We start from the raw sequence: 26,929 nt of genomic DNA, 5'->3' as shown, positions 1-26,929 counted from the left end.
TTTTGGTTTTTCAAGACAGGATTTCCCTGGATAGCTTTAGAGTCTGTCCTGGAATTCACTCTGTAGACCAGGCTGGCCTTGAACTCACAGAGATCCACCTGCCTCAGCCTCCCTAATGCTGGGATTAAAGACATGCGCCACGACGGCCCAGCTTTGAACAGGTTCTTGCTATGCAGTCCTGACTGACCTGGAACTCATTATCTAGACTAGGGCAGCCTTGAACTCATCAAGATCTATGTTTTGTGCCTCCTTAACACTGGGATTCAGGATGGCCCCACATGTCCTGCTATTGTTTGTTTTTTGAGGCAGGATATTAATATGTAGCCCAGACTGTCCTTCAACTCATGACCCTTACGCTTCAGCCTCCTGAGTACTAGGATTATTTGTATGAACCACACCTGGTTACACTTATTTTTAAATGGATTCAAAGTATTAAATTTCCCATTTTTATTTTGAGTATATGGAATTCATATTTTAAAACTCTTTGGGGAACTTGATAGCTTTAAAAATAGAGCAGTATTCTATAATAAAATAGTTTAAGAATAGCTGGAGGAGATGTAACTCAGCGATAGAGTGCTTGCCTAGTATGCTTGAGGTCCTGGGGTCAGATCTTAGTACTGTCAAAAATAAAATTAAGGGCTAGAAGGATGACTCCATAGTTAAAAGTGCTTGTCCTTGTAGAGGACAGAGTTCAGTTCCCAGCACCCACGTCGGGTGGCTCGCAACCATGTATGACTCCAGCTCCAGCAGAGCTGATGTTTTCTGGCCTCTGCCAGCACCTACATACAAATAAAAAAAATACATACTTCTTTTTAAAAAATCTAAATTTATTTTTTTTTAATTGCAAGAAGTGGCACACAGTGGTGGCGCACGCCTTTAATCTCAGCACTTGAGGAGGCAGAGGCAGGCGGATCTCTGAGCTTGAGGCCAGCCTGGTCTACAAAGCAAGTTTCAGGACAGTCAGAACTGTTAGACAGAGAAACTCTGTCTCAAAAAAACAAAACAAAAAAAAAAAAAACAATTCAAGAAACACTGAGAGAGGGTGGGTTCTTTCATCGGGGAATTTCAAGTGTTAGCACACTTGAGTCTGGGGTTCTTCTCTGAAAGAATGATCCACTCTGGTGCTTCAGAACTTTCCAGGACTCCCCAGGACACATAAAATAAAGCAAAGATTTCCAGTCACGCCTACCATAACTGACGCTTGCTCCTTTCCCTAGTGTGTAGTCTTGGGGGTCACTTTCTCACCCATTCACTACATCCCGGCCGTGTTCATCTTCATTTGATGTCTTCAGTGGACCAAGCTTGACCTGCCTCAAGTGCTTTGCACTGTAGGAAAGTCATTCCACCACGACAGGCCAGCTATGGAACATAGCCACTCACAGCCCCCCTCAGAACGACTGAGAGAAAGCCGAGTGGAATCACAGTCCTGTTGGAACGACTTCTGGTCCTCCTGAAACACAAAGGAAGCTTGTGAAGGGATACAGGTCTCTCTCGCCCTCACCTGCCTGTCCTCCAGGCACATTGCTGCGAGGCAGCTTGTCACAGACCACCAACTCTGATGACATCCTAGGCTCCTGTCCCCCACCCCGCAGAGACAGTTGCCGACAGCGGCGTGGCATGGCATCCGCTCCTCAGAAGGGATGGCTGTCATGTCACATGCATCTCTCTGACCTTTGTTGTTGCTACTGCTCTTGTTTCCACGCAGAGGGGTCAACAGGAGGTGGCACCTTGGGCTCCTCTTTTCTCACGCCTTTACCTGCCAGACCTCCTGGTGCTGCCTACTTGGTGTCTGCCACACACATACGGATCCTTTAGGTCACACACTCTCCATTCCTCCACCCTTCCTATCGCTCACTTTTTTATAACCTGCCTCCATCACCTTCTCCTCATGAAGACTTCCTTGATTAGCTTGTCCAAGATGGACCATTCTGGAAGACACTGTGAGCTCCAATTCCAATGCCCAATCTCCCTTCCATCCTTCTTCCTCGCTGGGGAGAATGCTCATTTTGATTTGCTAGGCTGTTGGAGATCATAAGGTTTAGAAATCAAGGCCTCCCGTCAGAGCCTTCCTCTTCAGTCCTTGAGCCCCAATATGTCAATGCTGTTCTTTTGCCAGGAACTGGCCTGGAAATGGGCAGGGACACAGGTCTGCCCAGTAACAGAAGATGCCTGATAGGCATATCTGAAACACTTTTCTTCACTCTTATAAAAAAAGTCCCCAAAATATGGCATGCCCCATTCTTGCCTCCTGGCTCTTGGTTATATTATGAGATTAGGCTTGGACCTCTTATAGCATCTTGTGACCTTGAGGTGACAAGTGTGAAAACAACAGCCAATACCTAAAGGTGTCAGGACTGACAGATGGAGGACTCCATCATCCATGTGATGCAAAGTTTCACTGTCACTTAGCCTGGATCTAGAATCACGACAGAAACACACATCCGCGTGTGTCTGTGAGGAAGTTTCCAGAAAGGTTTAACTGAGAAGACCTACCTTGAGTGTGGATGGCACTACCCCATAGGCTGCACCTACCCTGAGTGTGGATGGCGCTATCCCATAGGCTGTACCTACCCTGAGTGTGGATGGCGCTACCCCATAGGCTGCACCTACCCTGAGTGTGGATGGCGCTACCCCATAGGCTGCCTTTTGGACTAGATATAAAGGAGAAAGAGAGTGAGTAAAGTGTACCAATGTTGATCTGCTTCCTCCCTGCAGATGCAAGGACTGCACCCACCCTGCTTCACACTCCACCCACCCTGCTTCACGCTCCTCCCACCCTGCTTCACGCTCCTCCCACCCTACTTCACGCTCCTCCCACCCTGCTGTTCTCCCTGCCCAGTGGACTGTGCCTTCAAAAGGTGAGCCAAAATACTCTTCCTTCCTTAAGTCACTTTTGTTGCAGATCTTGTTACAGCAATTAGATAAGTAATTAACAGTGTGAGGGTCACTGGATAAGCCACCTTCCTACACTGGATCTTTCCTTATTGCTTAAGAGAGTTGAGTTCACATTGCTGCTGCCGCCCAAAATCCTGCCACACAAAATCCTCATATCCTTCATGAAACTACTCAAGGTTTTCATTCCTAATTTGATTTTGTCTAGCAGTGTATCTCAACCTTCCTAATGCTGTGACCCTTTAATTAGCTTCCTCATGTTGTGGTGATCCCCTGCCAGAATTATTTTTGTTGTTACTTCATAACTGTAATTTTGCTACTGTTGTGAATTGTCGTGTAAATATTTTTGGAGGAGGATTTTCAATGAGTCGCGACCCACAGGTCGAGAACTACTGGTCTACCCAGCCCCACCTCAGAGTGTAAATTCTAGGGGGCCAGAGTCCCCTGTCTTCTTCATTTAGCCCACCATCCAACACACCTGGAGTGGGCTTCTTTGTATACACGCGTTAAGTGAATAAATCAAAAGAGCTGTGATCTTTTACTTAATTGCCACCTTCTCTGTGTGTGGAGTTCCAGACCTAACACTGCTAAGCTGTTACTTACTGATCATGCAGTCTCTCAGCTTGGAAAATTACAGTCAGCAGTAAGACCACATCTGCCACTTGTCAGCTGTGTGACTACAGCGCGTTACCTGACTTCTCTCACCAGACTTCACACGAGGGCCAGGAAGACAGCTCAGTGGGATGAGGCACTTGCTCAACCTGACAACCTGAGTTTATTCCTCAGACCAGCTCCTGTGATCTGTCTTCTAACCACACATACACTGTTGCCACACGTGACCACACACATAGACACTCACGTCAGTAAATCAATGTCTGTATTTATATTTGATGTTTATGGGTGTTTCACCTGCAGGTATGTCTGTGTAGTATCTGTGTGCCTGGTGGCCCTAGAGGCCAAAAGAGGGCATCAGACCCCCTGAAACTGAAGCTATAGACAGTTGTGAGCTGCCACATAGGTGATGGGAATTGAACCCAAGTGCTTTGGAAAAGCAGCCAATGCTCCTAACCCCTGAGCCATCTCTCCAGTCCTATAAATGTAATTTTTTTAAACTCCATTTTGTTATTTTCAAATGGAGACATAAAAATGGGGCTTAAAAGGCATTTGTTTTTAGTAAGTGCTCAATAAGGGTTTATTGAATAAGTGTACTGCCAAATATCTTTCAGCAAATATAAATTTTCAATACATTCTGGCTTTTTAAAAAGTTTTATTGGTGTGTGTGTGTGTGTGTGTGTGTGTGTGTGTGTGTCTGTGTGGGTGTGTATACACTGATAATGCCCCCTACAGGCCAGAAGAAAGCATTGCATCCCCTGGAACTGGAGTAACAAGAAGTTGAGGGCCACCTGCTGTATGCTAGGAACCAGGCTCCAGTCCTCTGGAAGAGCAACCCCGTGATCCTAATCACCAAGCCATCTCTTCAGCCCTCCCCCATTTTGACTATTTTATAAGCCCCCCCCCTTTTTTAAGTGCTGAGGTTTGAACTGAAGATCTAGCACACAATAGGGATGTGCTCTGCACCTGAGGCACACGACCAGCCTCAGCAGCTTCACCAACAAGACCCTTCCCTTCCTTGGCGAATCCCACACTAAAATACAAGCCCGCGGTTCATTTATTCAGTGGTTTATTAGGAGAGAAGGGTCTGTAATGATCTGTTCTGTCTCTTTAAGAGACAAGTCACACTCCTTCCCTCCTTTTCTCCCCCCTCTTTCCTTCTCCCTTTTTTCTTCCCTTCCATAACCCATTTAATAAATATCCAACCTCACTCTGCATGGTGGAGACCTGCAGCGTGGTCTCATTGCATGCCCATATGTCTGTCTCTCCTCGTGGCCACTGGAGGACCTACAGCATTTCTGCCACTGCAGCCGCCGGGGATGCAGCATTTTTCTTTAATCCATTTCAGGGTCTTCACATAGTGAGTCGTCCTCATTTGAGTTATATAGCATCATTCACATTTTTTTTCAGACAAAGTTTGTTTTTTATTAATTTTGAAGTACCTTGCTTATATTCACCGCTTACTACCCTCCCTACTCCTTTCTCCCACCTCCCAGCAGTCTCTTTCTTCCTCCTCATGTCTCTTTCCTGTTCTCTTCTCTTGTCTTTTCTTTCCGAGACAGGGTTTCTCTACAGAGTACTGACTGTCCTGGAACTTGCTAAAATAGATCAGGCTGGTCTCGAACTCTTGGAAATCTGGGTCTGCCTCTTCCTCCCAAGTGCTGGGATTAAAGGCATGCACACCAAGCCCAGCTTGTTTCATGTCTTTGTGTGTATACGCACGCATTCCCTGAAGAGTTGTGTATTTACAGAGCAACTTATCCACAAGAAATAACCTCAGTACTTCACTTTAGATTTTATCGTATCGTGGAGAGGAACGTTATAAAAGTCACTATTTGTAAATACAAAGACTCTTTCTTACTTGAGTAAGTATAACCCACGTCTGCGCTCCAGTTTCGTCAATTGAACAAATAGTAGAAGAGAGAAAAGTGGAGCACAGGGAGAAAAATGACAAACGCTTGTTGACAACAGGTAAACTTAAGAAAAGGTACACAAATACAACTAAAAAAACAACAAAACAAAACAAACAAACAAAAAACAAGCAAAGAAAAACAAAAACAAGTGCCCAGAAGACTTAGACTCTAAATGAAGCCCTTTTGCTGGAGTAGTGCAAGACATGAATCAGTCTCTTTTTTTTCTACCTCACCCTTTTCAAAAGGCCCACGCATCCCCTTCACCAGCCAGTTACTTCCGCCACCAAGTGGAAGTCCAGCTGCTTTCTGATCCAGCTTCCCCCCCCCCCCCTCCCCGCTGCTCCACTACTAGCAAGCACCGCGTTACAAACTAGGCACGTGCATTTACTACCTAGGAACTACCGTGCCCGAAAGGCTTTACGGCAACATCCCATCAGTTACCACCAAACAGAAGAAGGTTTCCTGCTTGGGCCCGCTGCTGCATAACCTTTTGGGAGTTGTAGTTGAACTCAATAAAGCCACAGGGCCCACGGAAGTTAGCAAACTACGCTTCCCAGAATTCAATGTACTCGCCTCCACCAATTGAAGGGACGGATCTTGAAGAGGGCGGGAGAAAGGGAGATTCTGCCTGCCGCACGCGCAGTTCGCGAGGCTGGGGAATTCATGTGGAGGTCAGAGTGAAAGCAGGTGAGCGTGGTTGGAGTGGTGCAGGCCTCTGTTTGTAAGTTTCTGTAGCCTTCCTTAGCTCTCCCGCGTGCAGTGGGGGCGTGGGATGCATGTGTTGATACGCCTAGTGGAGAAGGGGGAAAAAGATTGAGTCCAAAGCGAACCGGAGGTTTGTGCAAGGGAAGGGACAGGATAAGGGAAAGTCCAGAAACCAGTAGAAATAGAAGGGACTGGTGTCTCAGTGTCATCGGCGGGGGATAGATGTGCGTAGAGAAAACGGGATAGACTTGCTGTTGAGGGCTGGCAAAGGGAGGGAGGTTTTGAATAAGGCGACACAGGGGCGGGGCATTAAAAAGTTCAAGGCTGAGTGGTTTCTGGTCCGTCCGCTACGTGCTCTCTCCCACCCCCCATCCCGCCGCAGCCCCACCTCCAGTCCGTCACTGCTCTGCCTCACTGCACCCCTGCCAGCTCTGGCTTTCCTATTAACCGGTATGGGGAGGAGTTTTACGATGCCTTCTAGAATTCGAGCTCCTCATTCTAACCCTGCTTCTACTGCTTAACCTCTCCGTGCACCTCACCAGTAATAATTTTCATAAAGAAACGGAAGGTTGAATAAAACCGTTGGAGACTGCCTAACTTCAATGTTAACAGGCATTATCCTCTTCGTTGTTGGCATGATCCTTGTAGTACATTATTTGAGTTATTTTTCCAAACCCAAATTGCACAGAGTCAACCACACACACACTCTTGTGGCCTATTCAGCTAGGGAATGGGAGCGTGGTTTTCTGTGGTACTAAGTTCTCTGTGGGTACGAAGCATCGTTCCTATGATGAGCCAGGTGCCCTAGACTTTTCTAGGAAAAACACCTGCAAAAGCAAAGGTGATGCTACATTTTGCAAGATGTGGAATGTTGTTACTGGGTGTTCAGTGAGTGAGTTAGCGCTCACAGATACGTCAAGACCTCTTGTATCGGAGAGGGCTTTCCCCGAGGATTTCGTGTCAAGTTGTTTTGTTGTTTTTACCTCTTGTTTAGGTGTGAGTGGGTGCAACAGAAGGAATCATGGCTGCCAAAGTGTTTGAGTCCATCGGAAAGTTCGGCCTGGCTTTAGCCGTGGCAGGAGGCGTGGTGAACTCTGCCTTGTATAATGGTGAGGCCCTGAGGAGGGTGGTGCTTTCTGGATGGTTTCTGTTGCCCTGCCTAGTCCACTTGGCACCCCTGACGCTAGCAGCTGTCTGAAGGTGTGTGCGGTGAAGGAGGCTTATCCCACATACTATGGCTGTGTGTTAGCAGAGGCCCTGTCTTCACCTAGGCAGTGGTTCTCAACCTTCCTAACGCTGCGACCCTTTAGTACAGTTCCTCATGATGTGCTGACCCCAACCATAGAGTCATTTTCGTTGCTACTTCCTAGTTGTAATTTTATTACTGTTATGAATCTACTACTTAATAACGTAATCTTTATTTACACTTGATATGTAACAGAATATGTAAATATCTGTGTTTTCCAGTGATTTTAGGTGACCCCTGTGGAAAGGTCGTTTGACCTCCTCAAAGGGCTCAAGGCCCACAGGTTGGGGGCTGATGACTGAGAACCTTTGTCCAACAGGAGCCTTCCTGTCTGGTTGCTGGTTGATGTGTCTAGTGCTTTAGCAGTCTGAAGTGATGTCTATTAGCCTCTGCCGAGCGGCAGGATCTCCTTGGTTCTCTTCTGCACGTGGGTGAAATAACTTGGCAAAATCTCTCAATCTGAGAGAACTAGTCCTGAGAAAGGTTTTGCTCAGCTAGTTGCATAGAAAATAATTTTTGGGATGCATTGCCGGGCATTTCATAGTTTCACAGGGCTTAAGCTGGGTTTTCTTTGACCGTATTATATGGCCTTATAAGCAAGCCCCTCCTCCTGGTCCACTGCTTTCTTGTTGGTCAAAACTAGAAAACACTAGTTTTTCTCTTAGGATTCCCTCCAACTTCGGTATTCTTTCAGAACGGCAGCAGATTTCATATACTTCCTGTCTGGCTTTTGTTTGGGGTGTCTCATTTTTTTTGAGACAGAATCTTACCGTGTAGCTCTGGCTGTCCTAGATCTCTCTTTGTAGATCAGGGTGGTCTAGAACTCACCGAGATCCACGTGTCTCTGCCTCCTGAGTCCTAGACTTAAAGGTGTGCATCTCTATACCCAGCGCAAATGCAGTGGCTTTAAGCAGCTCAGAGCCGCATCCTGCTGGTTTGTTTTTTAAGACAATGTCTCCTGTAGCCCAGTTTGGCTTTGAATTCCTGAACCTCTGGCTCCATGCCTTTTTGATGAGTATTACTTTCAGAGTGAAAGTTTTTGGACCAATTCTCAGTTCAAATAGGAAAAGAGGAAGTAGCTACTTCAGCCAGGGTCTGGTGGCATACTCCTGTAACCCCAGTTCTTGTAAGGCTGAGGTGTGAGGGTCTTAAGTTCCACGCCCACCTGGCTACACAGTGAGACCCTGTCTCAGAAAGTCAAAGAGGAGAGAGGGAGGATGAGAGAGAGATCTGGGGCTCGTGTGGCACACCTCGTGTAGCTTCACCTGTACGCTGGACCATTTTTAAATTTCACTCTGAGTTCACAGGATAGCCATTAGATTCTGGGCAAGCTAACCATAGCGGTGTTCATCTTTAATCCCAGCACTCTGGAGGTGGAGGCAGGTAGCTCTCTGACTGAGTTTGAGGCCAGCTTGGTCTACATAGTGGGTTCCAGGACAGCCAGAACTACATAGTGAGAACCTATCTTGAAAAAAACAAACGAAAAAACCTCATGGAGTGATACCCCGCCCCTTACACTCCCAGAACTGGCAGGGAGGGGTGAGACCAAATTGTGAGTTCAGGCTAATCTGAGCTATATCTTGAGACCTTATCTCCAAAAGAAGGACAAAGCAGTGGGAACATCTACATTTTAGGATTCCCATAGTGAGGACCCTGCTTCTGGGAACAGCTGATTAAGTTGGAGCTCATATATGCATGCCTCTAGTGAGGATCTCTTGAGTTATAGAACTCTAGGGAGGCCATTCCCGGCATTGTGCTGTGGGAGTTGGGGGTGGGGCAGGATGGTTAATCAGAAACTCAGTGACCCGTTCTTTAAAGGGGAAGGGGTGCTAAGGAGCAGCCTCGGAGTACCTGGGGAGATCTACAGGGCAGAAAGTGATTGGTCAAGAAGATGGCGCGGAAGGAAACGTAATTAATGAGAGAAAGAGGCAGGTCTCTAAACACTTGAGACGTTAATTAAAAGGGAGAAAGGGGCGGTGAGATGACTTAGTAGGTGAAAGCACGCACGGCACCTGAGGGACCTGAGTGCGTTTGATCCCTGGAGCCTGTGCTAAGACAGAAGAACCAAACAGGCTCCACAAAACTGTCTTCTGACGACCACACATGCGCCATGATGTGCTTGTGACCCTTCTCTCCCCTCCTCCCCAAAAAAAGGATTGGCAAGACATCTCAGTGGCTAGACGCTTGCTGCCAAGCCTGATAACTCAGGTTATCAGATCCCACTTGGTGAAAGGAGAGCACTGACCACTGCAGCTGTTTGTCCTCTGACCTCCACGTGAGCACCGTGGCGTGCACACGCACACATACACAAAAATAAAGAATTTTTGCAAATTTTAAAGAAGTAAGGATCTTGCAAAGGTATACTCCTTCCTGCTAGAGTGACAGGGTTTTTCTGACCTGTCATTATTTCTTCCTAGTGGATGCTGGGCACAGAGCTGTCATCTTTGACCGATTCCGTGGAGTACAGGACGTCGTGGTAGGGGAAGGGACTCACTTTCTCATCCCGTGGGTTCAGAAGCCAATTATCTTTGACTGCCGCTCGCGACCACGGAATGTACCAGTCATCACTGGTAGCAAAGGTGAGTCTTGCACGTAGCTGATAGAGGAGATGTGGAGGTGTGCTGTGCCGTTCTGTTCGTCCCAGAAACATCGGTGGGTTACCAGGATGCAAGAGGTTAAGGATGTCTGTGCCGGGCACAGTGGCACACAACTTTAATCCTAGCACTAGGGAGGCAGAGGCCACTAAATCTCTGAGTTTCAGGATAGCCAAGGCTATACAGAGAAACCCTCTCTGTAAAAACAAAAACAAACAAAAAAATTTCCTGTGTGGGGAGACAAGGCATAGTGGCTCACGCCTTTAATCTTAGCACTCAGGAGGCAGAGGCAGGTGGACTTTAGGCCAGCCTGGTCTACAGAGTGAGTTCTAAGTCAGGCAAGGCTGTGTAGAGAGATCCTGTCTTAAAAAAGAATTTCTAGTATGGGAGCAGGTGGGAGTACTGGGGGCATTGGAAGAGGGCACACCAAAGTATAATGGTTCACGTATGAAAGCACCATGATGTATGTCCGGGGGTGGAGCTCAGTTGGTAGAATGCTGGCCTAGCATGCCAGAGTCCCTAAATTCAGTCCAGCACTACGTAAACTGGGGGTGGTGGTACTTGCCTGTAACCCCAGCACTCCATTGCAAAGGATCAGAAGTTCAAGGTCATCTATGGCTAAGCTCTGATATTTGAGTTCCTGTTTCAGAAGAAATAGAAGGAAAGGAAATGCCATTATAAAATCTTTTACTTTGCTTGCTAACTTAAAAGGACTAGAGAGATGCCCACTACCAAGCCTGACAACCTGAGTTCAGTTCCCAGGCCCGATATGTAAGAGAAGTGAAATGATGCCTGCAATCTGTCCTTTGACCTCTTCACACACACCCTGGCATGTGCACACCCCCCCATACACATAATACATAGATAAATACATAAATGTTAAAGGTTAGTTTTTTTTTTTTAAAAAAAAAAAAAAAGAGTTCCAGGCTGGTGAGTTGAGTCAACGAGCAAAACTCCTGGCACCAAGCCTGAGTTTGATCTCTAAAAACACCATTGTAGAAGTAGAGAACTGAGTCCTGCAAGCTGTCCTCTGACCTCCGCGTGTCTACTGTGCTGCACCCACACATACACATGCACGTAAAATAAATAAATAAATAATTTAATTAAAAAATAATTGTAGAGAATTCGTAATGTGATTGCCCTGGAGAGGTGTGTGTGGATTTGTAGACTGAAACATATTTAAGGTAAACACAGGCAGCAGGATAAATTCAGAGACAAATATAACGGGTTAACCCAAGAGTTTCATATAGAGGGCTGGAGACGTGGCCCAGTGGTTAGGCACACTTGCTGCTCTTACAGAGAGCCTGGGTTCAATTCCCAGCACCCATATGGTGACCCCAGTTCCAGGGGAGCCAACAAGCATGCACGTGGTGCTCATACTTGCACATGCAGACAAACATCATACTCATGAAGTAAAATAAATCTTAGGAAAAATGTTTACATGCTGTTCTAACTTTGAGGAAATCTAATTTTCTTTTCCTGCTGTGGTTGACCCTTTCCCATCAGCTCTTGGCTCCTGCCTTTTCCTGCCGCGGTTGACCCTTGTCATCAGCCCTTGCTCCCCAGAGTGACTGTCCAAACCCCTGTGACTGACGACTTTCCCTTTGCCTTGCTTTCCACGGTTTCTGCTCCAGTGGGGCAGACCTCCGATCGCTCTCTCAGTGGTCGGGCCACACTGCCCCGCGCTGAGATGCCCACTGGATATCTAGGGAGAGCCTGAAATGGTGGTGCGCCCTTACTGTTCCCCTCCCAGTCACGGCGCAGGCAGCAAATCACACTCCTGGGAAGAAGGATCCTGTGGGCTGGGTGCGCTGAGCACTGGGTGCCCTCGGGGCTGTTCCCCAGCAGATGCTTGCTTCTTGTGCTGTGCCAAGCTTGGTGCTGGCTTGAAGGCTGGAGTTCAGGGGTGACTAAAACTATTGGGACTTCGTTCCTCACGAAGACAGGTGTGAAAATAAGCAGCTGTAATTGTAAGAGAAGATGGCCAAGGGTGCGTGGAGCACAGAGCTGCCCGTCTCCCTGTGCTGACTCTGGACTGGAGAACCCGGAGAGTGACAAGCTAGGACAGAGGAGGGAGGAGGGGAGCAGGAAGTCTGCCTGCTGCTCCTTTGCAGTGTGCTGGGTCTGGCTCACCTGCAGCGAAGAGAAAGTGAAATGAGGTGCGGTAATGGAGAAGACTAGGTCCGATTTAAAATCCTCCTAGACTCCGCCTTTGAACCCCCTTCTGTGGTCGCACAGCTGCGCTAAGGGTGCAGTGTGTGCCTGCATTTGCTAAAATCGAGACTCCCAAGGTCAGGCTGTGTGTATTCGTGAACTGTAACCATGAGCAGCCATTGGTGCTGGTTACTTAAGTCCAGTGTGGCTGTGCTTTAGCTCCGCCTAGGCTTGACCTGCCAGGGAGCAGATAGGGGCTGGTTGTGGTGGGTGGTGAGCCTTTTGAATTCACCTTGCCAGGGGCTCTGCCACCTTTGTTTAGACTTTATCAAAATTCCTTGCACTTTAGCATGATCTGCCCCCTTCTCTCGGGTAGCAGGAGGTGGGCCCTGGCTGAGTGTGATCCTCTAGCCTTGGTCTGCTATATATGTGAAGGTGTTCTTCGCACTGATTTCCCCTCCAGTTTCCCCCACCGTTTGTGCTTTCTCCCCGTTCTCACAGACTAGTACTGTCAGTTTGGCTAAGGCTTCATCGGGCTGCAGCCCAGGTCAGCAGGCTCCGGATGCTGGTCCCAGGTCCAGGTCTCGCAGGCCTGAGGCCTGACTTGAGCGCACACACCAGCCCTTGGAAAGGCTCACTCTAGAATTCTGGGCATTAGCTTGTGTTTTGTTGAAAGGTGTTCACAGCCCCAAACACTCTTCAGTAGCACCATGTGAACTGCTCTCATCAGAGGGCATTCAGTGTACTGAAGCCAGTGCATCCCCATCCTGCCAGTGATTTCTGAGTCTGCGGTGCCAAGCGCTCTACTGGGCTCTCCGCTGCAGAACAGACAGAGCCGCCCCTTTCCTCTCTGGTCTGACCGACATTCTGTGTATGATTTGTAGTGGACTTGGGGTAGGAAGGGCGTAGAGAAGTCGCCTGTGGTTTTGTGTTTAACTCCCATGCGTTCCCTGCTCTAAGATTTGCAGAATGTCAACATCACACTACGCATCCTCTTCCGGCCAGTTGCCAGCCAGCTCCCCCGTATCTACACCAGCATCGGCGAGGATTATGATGAACGGGTGCTGCCTTCCATCACCACAGAGATCCTCAAGTCGGTGGTGGTGAGTGAACAGCCGGAGAGCTGGCCAGGTGGTGGTGGGTGGGTGCAGCTGTCGTTTCCCCTCCCTCGGTAACCTGACCTGTGCTCTGTCTGTATTCCCCTGGGGACAGGCTCGCTTTGATGCTGGAGAATTGATCACCCAGCGAGAGCTGGTCTCCCGGCAGGTGAGTGATGACCTCACAGAGAGAGCAGCAACATTTGGGCTCATCCTGGATGACGTGTCCTTGGTAAGATCCTTGGGGAGACTGATGGGGAGGGGCTTCTCTTGCTTAGGTGATGGGCTTTGTTTCTGGGCACACAGGGTTAGGTCTTATGTCCACTTAACTGGTTGTGGGGCGTGAAAACTTACAGATCCCAGAGGCTGTTGCCTTGGGTCTGTTTTCCATTGAGCATTCTTTATGCTCCATCTGCCACACACGCTTTCTTATAACTTCAGATAGCCCTGGATGGTCCCTAACCTCTGAACTATTTCCCAGGCTCCCTAGAAAGTGATTCCTGTTGGCCTCATCGGGCACAGGGAAAGAGTGGCAGGTCTGGGAGAGGCCGAGTCTCCCTCTCTACAGTAGACCCAGCCTGGCTCCAAGATTCCTCAATGCTGAGGATCCAGAGCTTAGTTAAGGGGGCCGGGGAACCCCTGGTGAAAGGTGACAGAGCGCAAGTGAGTGACTGTCCCCAGGCCCCGTTAAAGGGGCAGGAGACCCCTCTGAGGTATATGCTGACCTCTTGAGACTCTATATTCTCCGTGTTAATGTGATGTTGGGTGTTGTAACTTGGACAGGAAGCAATATGGGCAGTATAGTGTTTCAGACCGAGGTGAGGGGAAGGGGTTGTGTTTCTAGAATCCCTGGGAAAGTCTTGGAGTGATTTGTTCGTGTAACAAGGCAGAGGGCTTCCTGTTCTGTGGCTGGCCTGGGAATGGCTGGGCTCCCTCAGCATCTGAGCAGCTGTTCAAACAGCCATCCCTGAACAAACTCTGTCCCCCAGGCATGGCCTCTCTTCTCTCTCCTAAGAGAAGGGCATGTGGCTCCCTCTACTGGCAACCTGCCAGGCTGCAGCCTTGGGCTCTGCAGAGCACTGTACCCCAGGCTCTGCCACAGTTAACACGACCTTGGCTGTGAGATTGCATGGAGTAAAAACCTAAGAGAAACTTGGCATCTTTCTAGACTCTGACCACATACTCCATCCTGGGGAAATGTGGGCTGACCACAAGAAACCACTGCTAAGAGGTGCGAGGAGAAAATTAGATTTCCTGGGGAATTTGCTGCCCTCAGCTGGCCCTCTCAGAAAGAAATTTTATTCTTTAATTACACATTTAGCTTCTCAATTCTTAGGATTGTATTTCCATATCCAGAGTTTGAACAAGAGTACAGAAGAGTGTCAGGCAGAGTTGAGCAGCTGCCGTATAAGACTTAGCTGGGCATATTGGCCCATGCCTGTAATCCCGACCCTGTCTTGCCATGAGTTCTAGCCCACCTGGGCTACAGAGAAAGGGTCTGTCTCAAAACAAACAAACAAAAAACAAAAACCAGAAACAAACCAAAAGAATTAAGGGCTTAATGAGAAAAATTCTGGAAACTGGGGCCAACATTTTCTCTGCTAAACTTTGAGGTTGCTTGTATTTTAAAAAGCAGAACTTGGGAGTGGAGGAAGAAATGAAGCAAACTGCCTTTGGTACCTAAACCAATGCATTTCTTCATTTTGTGCCCTTTTTCGGGCTTTTCCCCCCTAGATTTATTTATCTTTTACTTGTGTTTGTGTTTCATCTGTGTGTATGTAGCCGTACTACACGTATGCATCAAATGCTCCATAGCTGGAATTACAGATAGTTGTGAGTCACCGTGTGGGTGCTAACAAACCTGGGGGTCCTCTACAACAGCAACACATGCTCCGGATGCAATCTCTCCAGCCCCTGTGCCTTCTTTTTCAATAGAAAGTTGGATGCAGTGTCTTGCTCTAGGCTAGCCCTTAGGCTCATCGAGTTCTGGTCCTGTTCTCTACTGTCTTTCGAGACAGTCACATCAGCCAAATAGTCCCAGCTATTTGTGATTAGGAAGGTCTGTAGATTGTCTGACCTAAGCTCTCAGCCCGGCCAATGGCTTTACCTGCTCTTCTTTTAAAACCTTTACCAGACCTAGTGTGTTGGGTTGCCATGATTTGCACACCACCGTTTCTGTCTTCCTGTCGAGGAGTGGACGTGCTGTGAGAAGGAAGTGGACTGGTTAATCCATAAGCAGAGAGCATCAGGCTCTCGCATCCCTGGGAACCAGCTGTAGCCTGTGCTCTCAGGGGCTCAGTTTTCCATCTGCTTTCCCCCCACCCAAGTCTTGGAACAGGGCATCAAAAGATCTTGGAAGTGCAATAGTCAGTCATGGGGGTCTTGGAGCCCACAAGTCTCCTCTAGGGAAGTGATTGATTGAGTAGATCCTTCTGGTGTCCATGGGCCCCATCAAAAGCCCCAGGTGCCATTTTCTTCATGGAGTGACCACAGTGAGGGTGACAAGATTCTGTGTAGGCACAGTTTGAGCAGCTAAGAATACAGAGGTGTGAATGAGAGATCAAGATGGAAGAGCGTCTCCCTGTGCCTCCAGCTGCTGCTAGAGCCATTCCTGGCCTCTTTCTTCGAGTGGCCAGGGAGGCCTCCAAGCAATGCTGTCTAAGTAATTACTGCTTCAGCTTGTACTCACTTTCTCCCCATAGACACATCTGACCTTCGGGAAGGAGTTCACAGAAGCAGTGGAAGCCAAACAGGTGGCTCAGCAGGAAGCGGAGAGGGCCAGATTTGTGGTGGAAAAGGTGAGCGTTCAACCAGATGGCAGGGGCAGTTTTCCCCTTCTCCTGTGCTCGGCTTCCCCATCTGCTGGGTGGCCTAGAAATTCGTCATCTGTCATCTGTCCGGATAACCAGAAGGTTGAGGAACCTTACTCCTACAATCGGTTCCAGAGGCTTTGAGGGCCGTCAGGGATATGGGGTTATGCTCCTAAATCACGGAAGGGTCACTCTTTTCCTGTTCTCCCAAGATCAAAAACCCTCTCCTCCACATAAAAAATGTTACTCCTGGACTCTCTGCAGTTTCATTGAGGAATTACTTTTACACCGCGGTTACATAGTGAAACTGACAGCAGAGAAGATCAAACATGCCAGATGTGCTGTCGGTTCCTGGTGGGGGGGTTCTGTTGCTGAATCCATCCAGATGTTTGAGAGGAGTAGAACACAATGTATTTGCTCAGTATCCTGTTCTTCCTGGTGTATGTAGAGGCTGTTTGCTATCTGCCTCTCCCCACTGCTAGTGTTCCTAATCTAAGGATGTTTAATTCTTAAAATCGAGAAGAGGGACTTAGTTGTCGGAAGCGCAAACCCTGAGTGGGCAGGAATGTGTTTCTCTTTGTGTCTACTGTGACTGCAGAGCCTGTCAGGTGCAGCACCGCCTGGTGATGTTGGGTGCATAGGAAACATTTGTTGAACAGTTAGCTTAATGGTTTGAATTGGGTGTTAGCTTGGTGAAGGGTGCTTCACTAGCGTGTGCTGTGTACTGGATTCTGTCCAGCACCGATACGGAGGACGGGAGGGAAGACTGTTGATCTCGGTGTCTTAAGGACAAACTCCCCTCTCACACTCTGAAGTCATATATCCTGATAGATGTCATCCTGTTGGTATTGGTACTGTGAGCCAAGGTCATCTTTGGGTGTCGGTGGAGAAGTCGGTGTTTTCCACAGGCGACTTCAAGGCAACTCACGGGAGCGCACTGTGCTGTGAGCTCTTCTGGGCGCTTAGTTCATTTGCAGCGCTAGGGGTCAAACCCAGGGCTTTGTGCAGGCTGGGAGCGTGCTGTCGCTGGGCTGCACCCCAGCCCAACTCTGCTAGGGTGGTTTTGGTTTGGGGTTTTTTTCTGTAACCCTGGCTGGCCTAAAATGGCTTGTGTAAAGCAAGCTGGCCTCACACTTGGTGTGGTCTTCCAGTCTGCCCCTGCCACCTTAGTGCTGTTAGAGCTCTGTAACCCTGGCTGGCCTAAAATGGCTTGTGTAAAGCAAGCTGGCCTCACACTTGGTGTGGTCTTCCAGTCTGCCCCTGCCACCTTAGTGCTGTTAGAGCTGTCAGTCACTACACCTGGATGTTCTGGCTGTGGACGTCATTTTGACCTGGCATTGGAGGGAAAGATGGACCCGAGGATTGATTCCAACTTCCCTTTTCTATTTTCCATGGCTTTGCATCAGAGTAGGAGTGACCACGTCTGTACAGCTAAGCAAAGTGTGCCTGAGGGGAAAGAGAAGGGCTGGGTGAACAGTATTGACTCCATCACGAGGGAAGGATTCTTCCAGAGCGCCTTAAGGACTCTGAGGGTGCCTGACACGCAATGCTCCGGTGTCATCCCAGTCTCTACTCCTCTCTTACAGGCTGAGCAGCAGAAGAAAGCAGCCATCATCTCTGCTGAGGGCGACTCCAAGGCAGCCGAGCTGATCGCCAACTCCCTGGCCACGGCCGGCGACGGCCTGATTGAGCTGCGGAAGCTGGAGGCAGCTGAGGACATTGCTTACCAGCTCTCCCGCTCTCGGAACATCACCTACCTGCCAGCAGGGCAGTCGGTGCTCCTCCAGCTTCCCCAGTGAGGCCCCCCTGCTTGCACCTTCTCAGGCCAACCAGGCCGTGGCCTCGATCACTCTGAATACACTTTCCTTCTGCCCCACCCCAGAAATCACTGTGAAATTCCATGATTGGCTTAACGTGAAGGAAATAAAAGCAGAATCACTTCAGATCTGTAATTACCAAATGAAACTTTTGTTGTTCCACTTTTTTTACCCACTTTCATATCCAGAGTTGCCAAGTGCTTATGCAGACTGGCTTTGCGCCTTTGGAGCCTGCCGGCCTCCCACCCCAGGCACTGACAGTTGGCAGAAGACAGGCAGGGCAGTGTGTGACGGATAGGCGCACAGCTGGCAGCCTGGGTAGACCTATAGCCTCCATCCTGTCGTATATTGAAGGTCTGAGGACGGTGGCACACACAGTTGAACCAGAAAGGCAAGCCCTCAGTTTTCCCAGCCATTTGAACCTGTGCAGACACAGCTGGGGAGGGCCAGAGGAAGTGGTCTATCTTAACCGTAAGATCCATTCCTTCTGACTGTGGCCAGCGGAAGCAGGTGTGTGCGAACAGGGCATGGAGTGAGGAATCTGCCCGGCAAGGTGGGTGGGCCTAGTTCTGCTGCCCCCATCAGAGTCCTAACACCGGGATGGACTTGGAGTAGCACAAGAGGCCTGGACTGAGATGAGTCCTGCTGAAGACTTCCTTTCCACTCCCCACATTGGTCCTCTCAAATACCCAATGGGATTCCAGCTTGAAGGATTGCATCCTGCCGGGGCTGAGCACACCTGCCAAGGACATGTGCATCTGCCTTCCTGCTCCCTCTAAAAGATTGCCCTTCCTTCCCAAGGGCTGCGGGGCCGTGCTCCGAAGGAAGCAATCAAGGGAAGAAAATGCAATGTAAGCTGCTGTCAATAAATGACACCCAGACCTTCCAGCTGCCTTCGGGGTTTGTTTTCAATTTGTGCGAGCGAGAGGATCAGAACAGAGTGTCCCAACAGTTGCTTGCGTGTGCACGTTTGTGTCACCAGATGGGAAGGAATATCGAGCGAGACAGAAAATGCTTTGGTTTTAGAAAATGCCTAGTGATGTCTGAAGCGAGCCTTGGTACCAAACCTCGGGTGAGTTTGTCGTGAAATGAATTCATAGGAGGTGAGGCAGGGGCAAGAGGTTAATTGTCTTCTGTCTTTTAGTATCATTACAAACAGGGTTGCTCTGCCCACAACTCTGGACACTGCTCCCCAGGAGGGATGCAGTTGGTATCAGATGCCTACAGCCACGCCCAGATCTAGACATCGGGTGGCTTATGCAGTGGGTTATTTTGCTTTGCTTTCACTCGTGGGATTGGCAGTGCCTTGACATCCGAGGGTTACCAAGTGCATGCATTTAGGTCGTGGAGAGAGAGCTGACGTAGGACCGAGAGGTGAACACTAGCAACCACCACCTAGGAACAAGGTGGGAACCCCTTCCCTTTCACCTCCTGGCCTTACAGAGGGGCCCTTAGGAAGACTTCAAGCTCTTGTCTGACCTGGACCCTCCAATTCCTCTCCCACCAGACCAGGCTGAACAGTTGGACAGATTTAGGGTGGAGCTAAAGGATGGAATCTCCCAACTACTCTACATACACCCTTCCCTAGGCCTGTGCAGAATCTGGTCTCTTACCTCCCAAGGAACACGAATGTGATGGGCTCCTGGCCCTCAAGCCTGACCCTAAAGCTTCGTCTTGCGTCTTGCCGCTCACCCGGGTGTCTCTTGCGGTCCCAGACCTCCTATCTCCTTGCCTGTCCATTTGCCTGTGAGACTGGGAGGCCTGAGAAAGATGAGGTGCCTGACTCAGGCACATTGAAGAAGACTACAGCAAAAAGCCTGATTCTTAATAAGTTCCAGACCAGCATCCACGCCACAGCCTTCCTCTTTTCCTGCCATTTATTACTTGGACACCCTTGGGAGGAGGAGGCAGGAGGCTCCTCTCCCTCAGGCCCTTTCAAGGACCCTTGTGTTTCCTGCATTTGGCAGGAGATTGGGTTTCATCTCCAGGTGTCCAGGAGCCCTGAGTTGTAAAGTTGCCTGTTGGTGGTGTCTGGGTCCCTTCTGCCTCAGGTCAGCCCTGGGTGTGGCAGGCAGGCTGGCCCCCTACTGGTTTTGCTGTCAGCTTCCCTATCGTGGGTGGCAGAGGTGCTTCCCAGTGGCAACTTTGGGGCCTCTCTCTGCCTCCACTTCCGCAGAGTGATTCTTTCCACAAATGTTCAAGAGCTGTTAAGTGGCTTCTTAGCCCCTTGATGGCCTCTGGGTTGTGAGACTGTCACAATGGGCCTTTATCAACGCCATTCTCCCAGCCTGGGATGGAAAGCCGTGTCCTGGCCTGGCCAGGAAAGGGAGAGAACAGGAAGTGGCTTCCTCCCTGTTGGCTCCATGGAGGATGAATAGTTTCGTTGTTCAGGCTCAAAGGCTTGCATGCTCAGACAGTGGACCCTGGACAGGGAAGGGAACGAAAACCTCAAGGGCTTGCCATTTTTCTCACTTCTGAGAATTTGACAGATTCATGGTGTGGGAGGGTAGCCATTCCTGTGTGGGTTTCTGTTAAAAAAAGAGAGAGAGGGAGATTTTCAGATATCAATTAGCAAATGACATTATTCGTTATTTTTAAACTTTACTTATTGATTTGTTTATTGGAAGGCAGGCTTTCGCGTAGCACAGGCTAGCCTGGATCTTCTGATCCTTCTGCCTCTACCCTGAGTTCTAGGGTTACACGCACACCATGCCACCATGCCCAGTTTGCAAATGCTCTGTCCTAATAGGGCCTCCCAGCAACAGCAAGGGGAACAATGTAGTTAGGGCCTCCCTCTGACCTTTGCCATCTGTCACTAATTTTGGGTAAAGCCACTAGCTCCGATAGGAAGTAACCTGGGTAAGAAACTCATAGGAGTCTCATTTGTCAATAGCACCTCCTCGGAAAACACTGATCCTCGCCTTTGCCTGCCACTGCCCCCCATACCGTGTTGCACCTCTTCTCACAGTCACCCCATGTTGGACAGCCTGTCCTACCCCGACATCACACAGCCTTGCCTTTGAGTCTTTGTTCAGTTGCTTCTCTTCAACAACACTTGCCCAGGGTCCCCTGTCCCCTTGCCCCACTGCCTCTCCCTGGCCTGAACACTGAGCTTCCACATTCCTGTGAGGCTCTCAGCATTCCAGCCTGGAGTGCAGTTCTGCGTGCACGTTTGTGTCCGTGCAGATGCATATTCTCTGCCATACCCTGGGTCAAGGTACCCTTCCTCTTCCTGCCCTGGGAGTGGCTGCTCCTTACGGGAACTGATGTTTGTCAAGTGAATAGAAAAAGGAACAGAGCTCATGGGGCTGAGTTAGAAGGAAGAGCTGGGAGCTAAGTCTCTTGTGACATTTTGTTTGTGCTAGAACAAATAAAGCTCACCTGAAGATCAAAGAGTGGAGCTAGCCACTAGTTAGCCTTAGAGGCAGGCAGTGGTGGCACACACCTTTAATTCCAGATCTCTGTGAGTTCAAGGCCACCCTGAGCTACTCAAGATTGACTCTGTCTAGAAGAGAAACAGAGCTCACACAGAGGTGATCCCAGCACTTGGAATCCCGTGCCTTTAATCCCAGCACTAGGGAGGTGGAGACAGGAGTGATATGGCTGGACTGAGAGAGGAATATAAGGTGGGAGGAGACAGGAGCTCGGAGGCAGTCTGAGGATTCAGCCTGAGACGCCGTCTGAGGATTTGTAGGACAGGATGGCTCCTTTGGTCTGAGCATAGGTAGAGGTGAGAACTCTAATGTTGGCTGCTCTGCTGCTCTGATCCTTCAGCTTTCACCACCCCCCCCCCCAATAGCTGATTCTGAGTTTTTATTATTAAGACCGATTAGAATTCATGCTGCAGGCTCTTGCTTGGGGCTAGTCGCATGTATCCCAGGCTGGCCTCAAACTCACCGTGTAGCTGAGGGTGACCAGCAGCTCGTCATCCTTCTGATGTCTACCTCCCAAGTGCTGGAGGGTCCTGGCAGTGCCCCAGGCACACTTAGTTTACGTCAAGCCGTTCTTGCATCGTGTTCTCCGTGTCAGGAAGGATACCTGCTCACAGTGCCCTTCCATTCCTGAGAATTGTCCCTCCCTCCATATGGTGACCCCGTGAGCAGAGACTGACCCTCTGAGGTCACCTGCCAGCAGCCCACTCACCTGCCCACCTCTCTGCATTCATTCTCCTTTGACCCCTGTCCTCGCCCTACCTCCAGCCCAGCTTACAACCCCTCTTCCCCAGAACTTCCCCTCTGGCTGGCCTCCTTGAAGCTGTCCTCAAATATGACATCTCCCTTTGTAAAGAAGAGCCCTGGAACTCTGGCAACACCAGGAATGAGAATCCGGTGGCAAAGGAGTGATGAAACTTGCCCCAGCTGGTCGAGGCTTGGGTGCCTTGGCAAAGCCCAGATGAACAGAACTGGCAGAGAGAACGGAGGGAAATGCACTGGGCCTTGTCTGTAGCTAGAAGAGAATGCCTTGTTTTTGACGCTGGGTAGGTGGAGGAGAGGCAGTTTCTCTACAGACCCCTCTAGTCCAGCGACTGCCGAAGAGCAGGTGAAGCCAGAATGGCAGGGCTACTGTGGGGGGAGCATAAGGCTGTCATCATCCTGGGAGATGAGAAAAACTGCCTGGCGGGGGAAGGCTGGGACCCTCGAAGATTGGCTGCCCGAGCTGTAAGTCACCTGCGAGTCAGTTAACGGTAACTGCTACTTGTTTTCATACGGCTCACGAGCTAGGAGCTGTTTCCACACGTTTGAAGGGTTGGAGGGGGGATATCAAAGGAGACTATTTTGTGATACGTGGAAATGTCCAGGCTTAATGTCCATGGCTGAGTTTGTCTGGGGCACAGTTATCTATGCTCTCAAGTGCTCCAACTGTGTGCAGCATTGCAGGGTTGCAGCAAAGCCGTGTGGCCCACAGAGCCTGAAATACTGTCTCTCCCTTTCTAGAAAGCACGGCTGACCCCTGACTTGCAAAGAGCTCTGGAATCTGGAAGTCTCAGGTCCCAGGAGGAGTTGTTAGGTGCAGTGGGCTGTCACCAGGGTCCTTGATTGTGCCCAAGGCTGCAGTGGTCTGAGGAGGGCTTACACCGAGACTCTGATGTACAGACCCGCACTGTCTGCTGTTCACTGGCTTGTACACATCTCCAAGGCCCTGGAAGGAGGGTGGGGGAGCAAACAGGGAGTAGGAAAGAAGGGGAATCACATAGTCTCCAATGGGTCTGAGGAGCTCTACATGTAGGTCAAATGCCTTTACTTCCATAGCTCTGTCCTCTGGGAATTATTTGCTGCTGGACCACTTGACCATGCAAGAAGACACAGCCTAGGATGGAGACAAGGGCAGAGATGAGCCCCCTGACCCCCAAAAGTCGGGTTTCGGCAGCTTCAGCCTCTAGCTAAGGTTATATCCATCTGAGACAGTCAGAGACCCAAAGAGAACTTGCAAATGTTCTTTATGGGAGATTGTGCCAAACATGATCTTTTGCAATTTCGGGGATTTTCTCCTTACCCTGAGCCACCACCACCTCTACCTTTGTCAAGTTCCTCTTTGGCTCATCTTTTCCTCCAGGACTCCATGGACATCCTAGACAGCATGGAACTGAGCAAGGAGTTTTTAGCTCCTTGGGAACCCTCCTTCCTTTAGGTGTGCAGGGCCAGGAGCCTTGCCCAACATCCCACAGGATCCAGGTAGCAGGGTCTGATGGAGGAGGGTTATCTGTCTATTGTGTTATTTTCATTGGTCAATAAAGAGACTGCCTTGGCCCTTTGATAGGACAGAAAATTAGGTAGGCGGAGTAAACAGAATAGAATGTTGGGAAGAGGGCAATGAGCCAGATGCCATGGAGCCAGCCACCAGGTCAGACATACTGAATCTTTCCCGGTAAGCCACACCTCGTGGTGCTACCACGAGATTATTAGAAATGGGTTAATATCAAGATATGAGAGTTAGTCAGTAACTAACTCTCTAGAGATAATGGGCCAGGCAGTGTTTAAATGAATACGATTTGTGTGTTGCTATTTCTGGGACTAAGCTAGCCGTGCGGGAGCCGGGTGAGGCGAAAAGCAGGCCTGCCCGCAGCTCCTTTCTACAAGGGTCACTGGAGAAGTCCAGATGTCTGCACACTGTCTAGTGCTACTCCCAGCCTGGCACTCAGCTCTCAGCTGCTTCCGTGCTTGGGGCTGCCTGACTTGGAAATCCTTCCTTTGCACTCACAGGTGCTGGCATGATCTTTCCTGTCTCTCGTGAACACGGTTTTGTCACCAGCTAGACTAGACTGGGCAGGACGCAGAACAGTACCTTCTCGTTTGAAGCCCCTTCATGCCAGTGACCTGCAGCGGTGCTTCCTGCCAGGATGAAGATGTCCACTGGGTGGAGCTTCCCAGTCTCTCACTCTAGAAGGCAACTCCATAATGGCGAATCAATCCCACACTAGTTAGGTTTTAAAGGGGTACTTATTTTGGGGGGGTAAAACTTACATACACACAAACCGTCAGGAAAGGAGCCTAGTCGCTGGAGCAGGAGCCGGAACCAAGAGAGACCGAGCCAAGACTTGCGACTCTTTGTAAAAGAGAAATATACCACGCCCCAGTGGGCTGGTATTTCAGTGGCTATTGGCTGAATGAAGGAATGGAAGGCGCTCCTGCAGCATTGTGGGCTCGTACTTCAGCGACTATTGGCTGAAGGAGCGGAAGATACTCCCGCAGCCACTCCAAGTAGAGGGAGCGCTTTAGAACCGGAGAAGTTTGGGGTTGAATTCTGGCTCTTGGGGGATCGCTGGTCAATTTTACAAATTCTTCATCCTGGGTTTGTTTGTTTTTTTAGATATGTGTTTACCCTTTATGATTTATTTTTATTTTATGTGCATTGGTATTTTGCCTGCATGTCTGTCTAAGGGTGTTGGAGTCTCTGGAACTGGAGTTACAGACAGATGTGAGCCGCCATATGGGTGCTGGGAATTGAACCCCTGTCCGCTGGAAGAGCTCTTGAATTCTGATCCATCGCTCCAGCCCCTGATTTTTTGTTTGTTTGCTTGTTTTTTAATAAATAAAAACAAAATTGAGAGGGATGGAGATGTAGCTGAAGGAGAGAGCACTTGCTTAGCAGGTCCAAGGTTCGGGGGTTCCCTCTGCAGTATCCCACAATAAAATCACAGCAAGAGCAGCTACAGCAGAAATCCCTGAGGATATGGCTCTCATCCTTTGGATAGAAAAGGCACTGAATTGAAGGGTTGGTTCCCAGTGCAATGTCCAAAGGTGTGATTGGGGCAGGGGGCTGATGTGCTTTACACGTAAGCATTAAAGCCTGGGTTCAAATCCTCAGCACCCCTATAAAAAGGCAAGTATCACTATTGTGTCTGTAACCCTAGCATGGACTTGGATAGAGACACAGTGGTCCTGGGGTCCTGGGCCACCAGCCTAGCCACAAAACAACTAATAAAAAGGAAACTCCAGGTTCAGCAAAACAGCCTATCCTAAGACAATTCAGAGTAATAGAGCAGGACACCAGGCTTGGTCTCTGCACATAGGCTGGTCGATGCATACAACTCTACACACACACACACACACACACACACACACACACACACACACACACACACACTGTTAGTCCATTGATGGATTTACAATGTAATGACATTAGGAGAGAGGAAACTAGCAGTGAGGCCTCATTGGAAGAAGTCAGTCAGCATGGGCTAGTGATTGGCTCTCCTCTCTTCCCCTCCTCTCCCTTCCCCTCCCTCACCCTCCCCTCCTCTCCTCTCCTCTTCACCACCAACTGCTATGAAGTGAGCAGTGTCCCCCCACACACGCTTGCTCTCACTGGTTTGAGTTTCTGCCTCATCACAGGCCTGAAAGCAATGGAGCCAGCTAACCATGACTGACGCCTCAGAAATTCTGAGTCCAAGTAAACCTTTTTTTTCCCCCCTGTGAGCTGATTTTTCTCAGGTATTTCGGCTGCAGCAAAATAAAGTTGGCTAACATCGTCATCTTGACAGTGCTGTGGAAGGATAAGCAGCAAGACATGGATGTACTCTCCAGCAGAGCGCTGCGGAGAGTTTCTGCCTCCTGCCGAGGTCTTAGAGCTGCTGTTGTCTGTGGGAAGGGTCTGTGCTGGGCAAGTTCCGAACCCAGTGTTTCTTCTCAGAAGTCACCCTCCTCATAGCGCCAAACCCTGAGCCAGGGGTGGCTCTGGCTGTTCTTCTCCACCGTGGCTATGGCTGCTCTTCGCCACCAGATGGCAGAAGCCTGATTGCCATCGCTGCTTCCAGGCTGGTTGACAGGAACAAGATGGTCAGAAAAAGATTCATGTGTTCTGGCCAACACTGAAGATAAGCAAATAGGTTGAGGTGACCCTCTGTAGATGACTTCCTGATATAGAACACCCCGGGCATCTGTGGCTCTAAATAAGCAAACTGTCCCAACCTCAAGCCAAACTGGTGCCACCCATGTTTCTACCAAGAAGAAGCGAACCTCCAGGCAGCTCTGGTCCCACCCGTTCTTAGACCCGTGAGGTTCTCAGGGTGCTGAATGTTTAGATTTTAGTAGCTTGAGGTCAGTTTGAAGGAGTTTATCCAGTTGTTAATGAATTTATAGGACACGAAAGGAACATCCGATTTTCTTTCTGAGATACTAGTTTTCCATTCAGTTTCCCAAAACTCTTGGGAGGAGAGCCACAATTAAACTAATAGACTGGGGCTGGGGAAATGGCTCCGCGGTTAAGAGCACTGGCTGCCTTTCCAGAGGACCTGGGTCCAAACATTTCCAGCACTCACACGGCACCTCACATCTGTCTGTAACTCAGTTCCAGGGAATCCGACGCCATCACACCAATGTGCCTAAAATTAGATTATTTTTTAAAATCTGATAGGTCAAGTGCTTAAGGACCTGAAATCTTGTGGGTGTTTTATGAATGGATAGACCTGAAAAGGCAAATGCTGTGAATGATCTTGTTTATTCACGCTTCCAGCCAGGGTCATGGACACGTACTGAGGGCATTCCTAGGTTAGATGTTCCAGAGAATGAAAATGCAGATATGACACAGGTCATTTTTCAAGAAGCTCAGTCAGGGACTGGAGAAGGAGCTCCGCGGTTAAGGGCACTGGCTGC

At 49.4% G+C, this 26,929-nt stretch overlaps 1 protein-coding gene across 1 annotated transcript; it reads left to right on the top strand.

Annotated features, from left to right (window-relative positions):
- Positions 1–5,969: 5,969 nt before the first annotated feature.
- Phb1 (prohibitin 1) lies at positions 5,970–17,966 on the top strand. Its single transcript, XM_048446978.3, has 7 exons — positions 5,970–6,104; positions 7,117–7,231; positions 9,786–9,947; positions 13,077–13,219; positions 13,329–13,445; positions 15,916–16,011; positions 17,610–17,966. The coding sequence occupies exons 2-7, from the start codon at positions 7,144–7,146 to the stop codon at positions 17,820–17,822; spliced, it is 819 nt and encodes a 272-aa protein (XP_048302935.1). The 5' UTR covers positions 5,970–6,104; positions 7,117–7,143; the 3' UTR covers positions 17,823–17,966.
- Positions 17,967–26,929: the final 8,963 nt, after the last annotated feature.

The sequence above is a fragment of the Myodes glareolus genome, chromosome 9 (assembly GCF_982192425.1).
Source record: "Myodes glareolus chromosome 9, mMyoGla1.1, whole genome shotgun sequence".
NCBI lineage: Eukaryota > Metazoa > Chordata > Mammalia > Rodentia > Cricetidae > Myodes > Myodes glareolus.
This window is presented reverse-complemented; position numbering and strand designations above follow the sequence as displayed.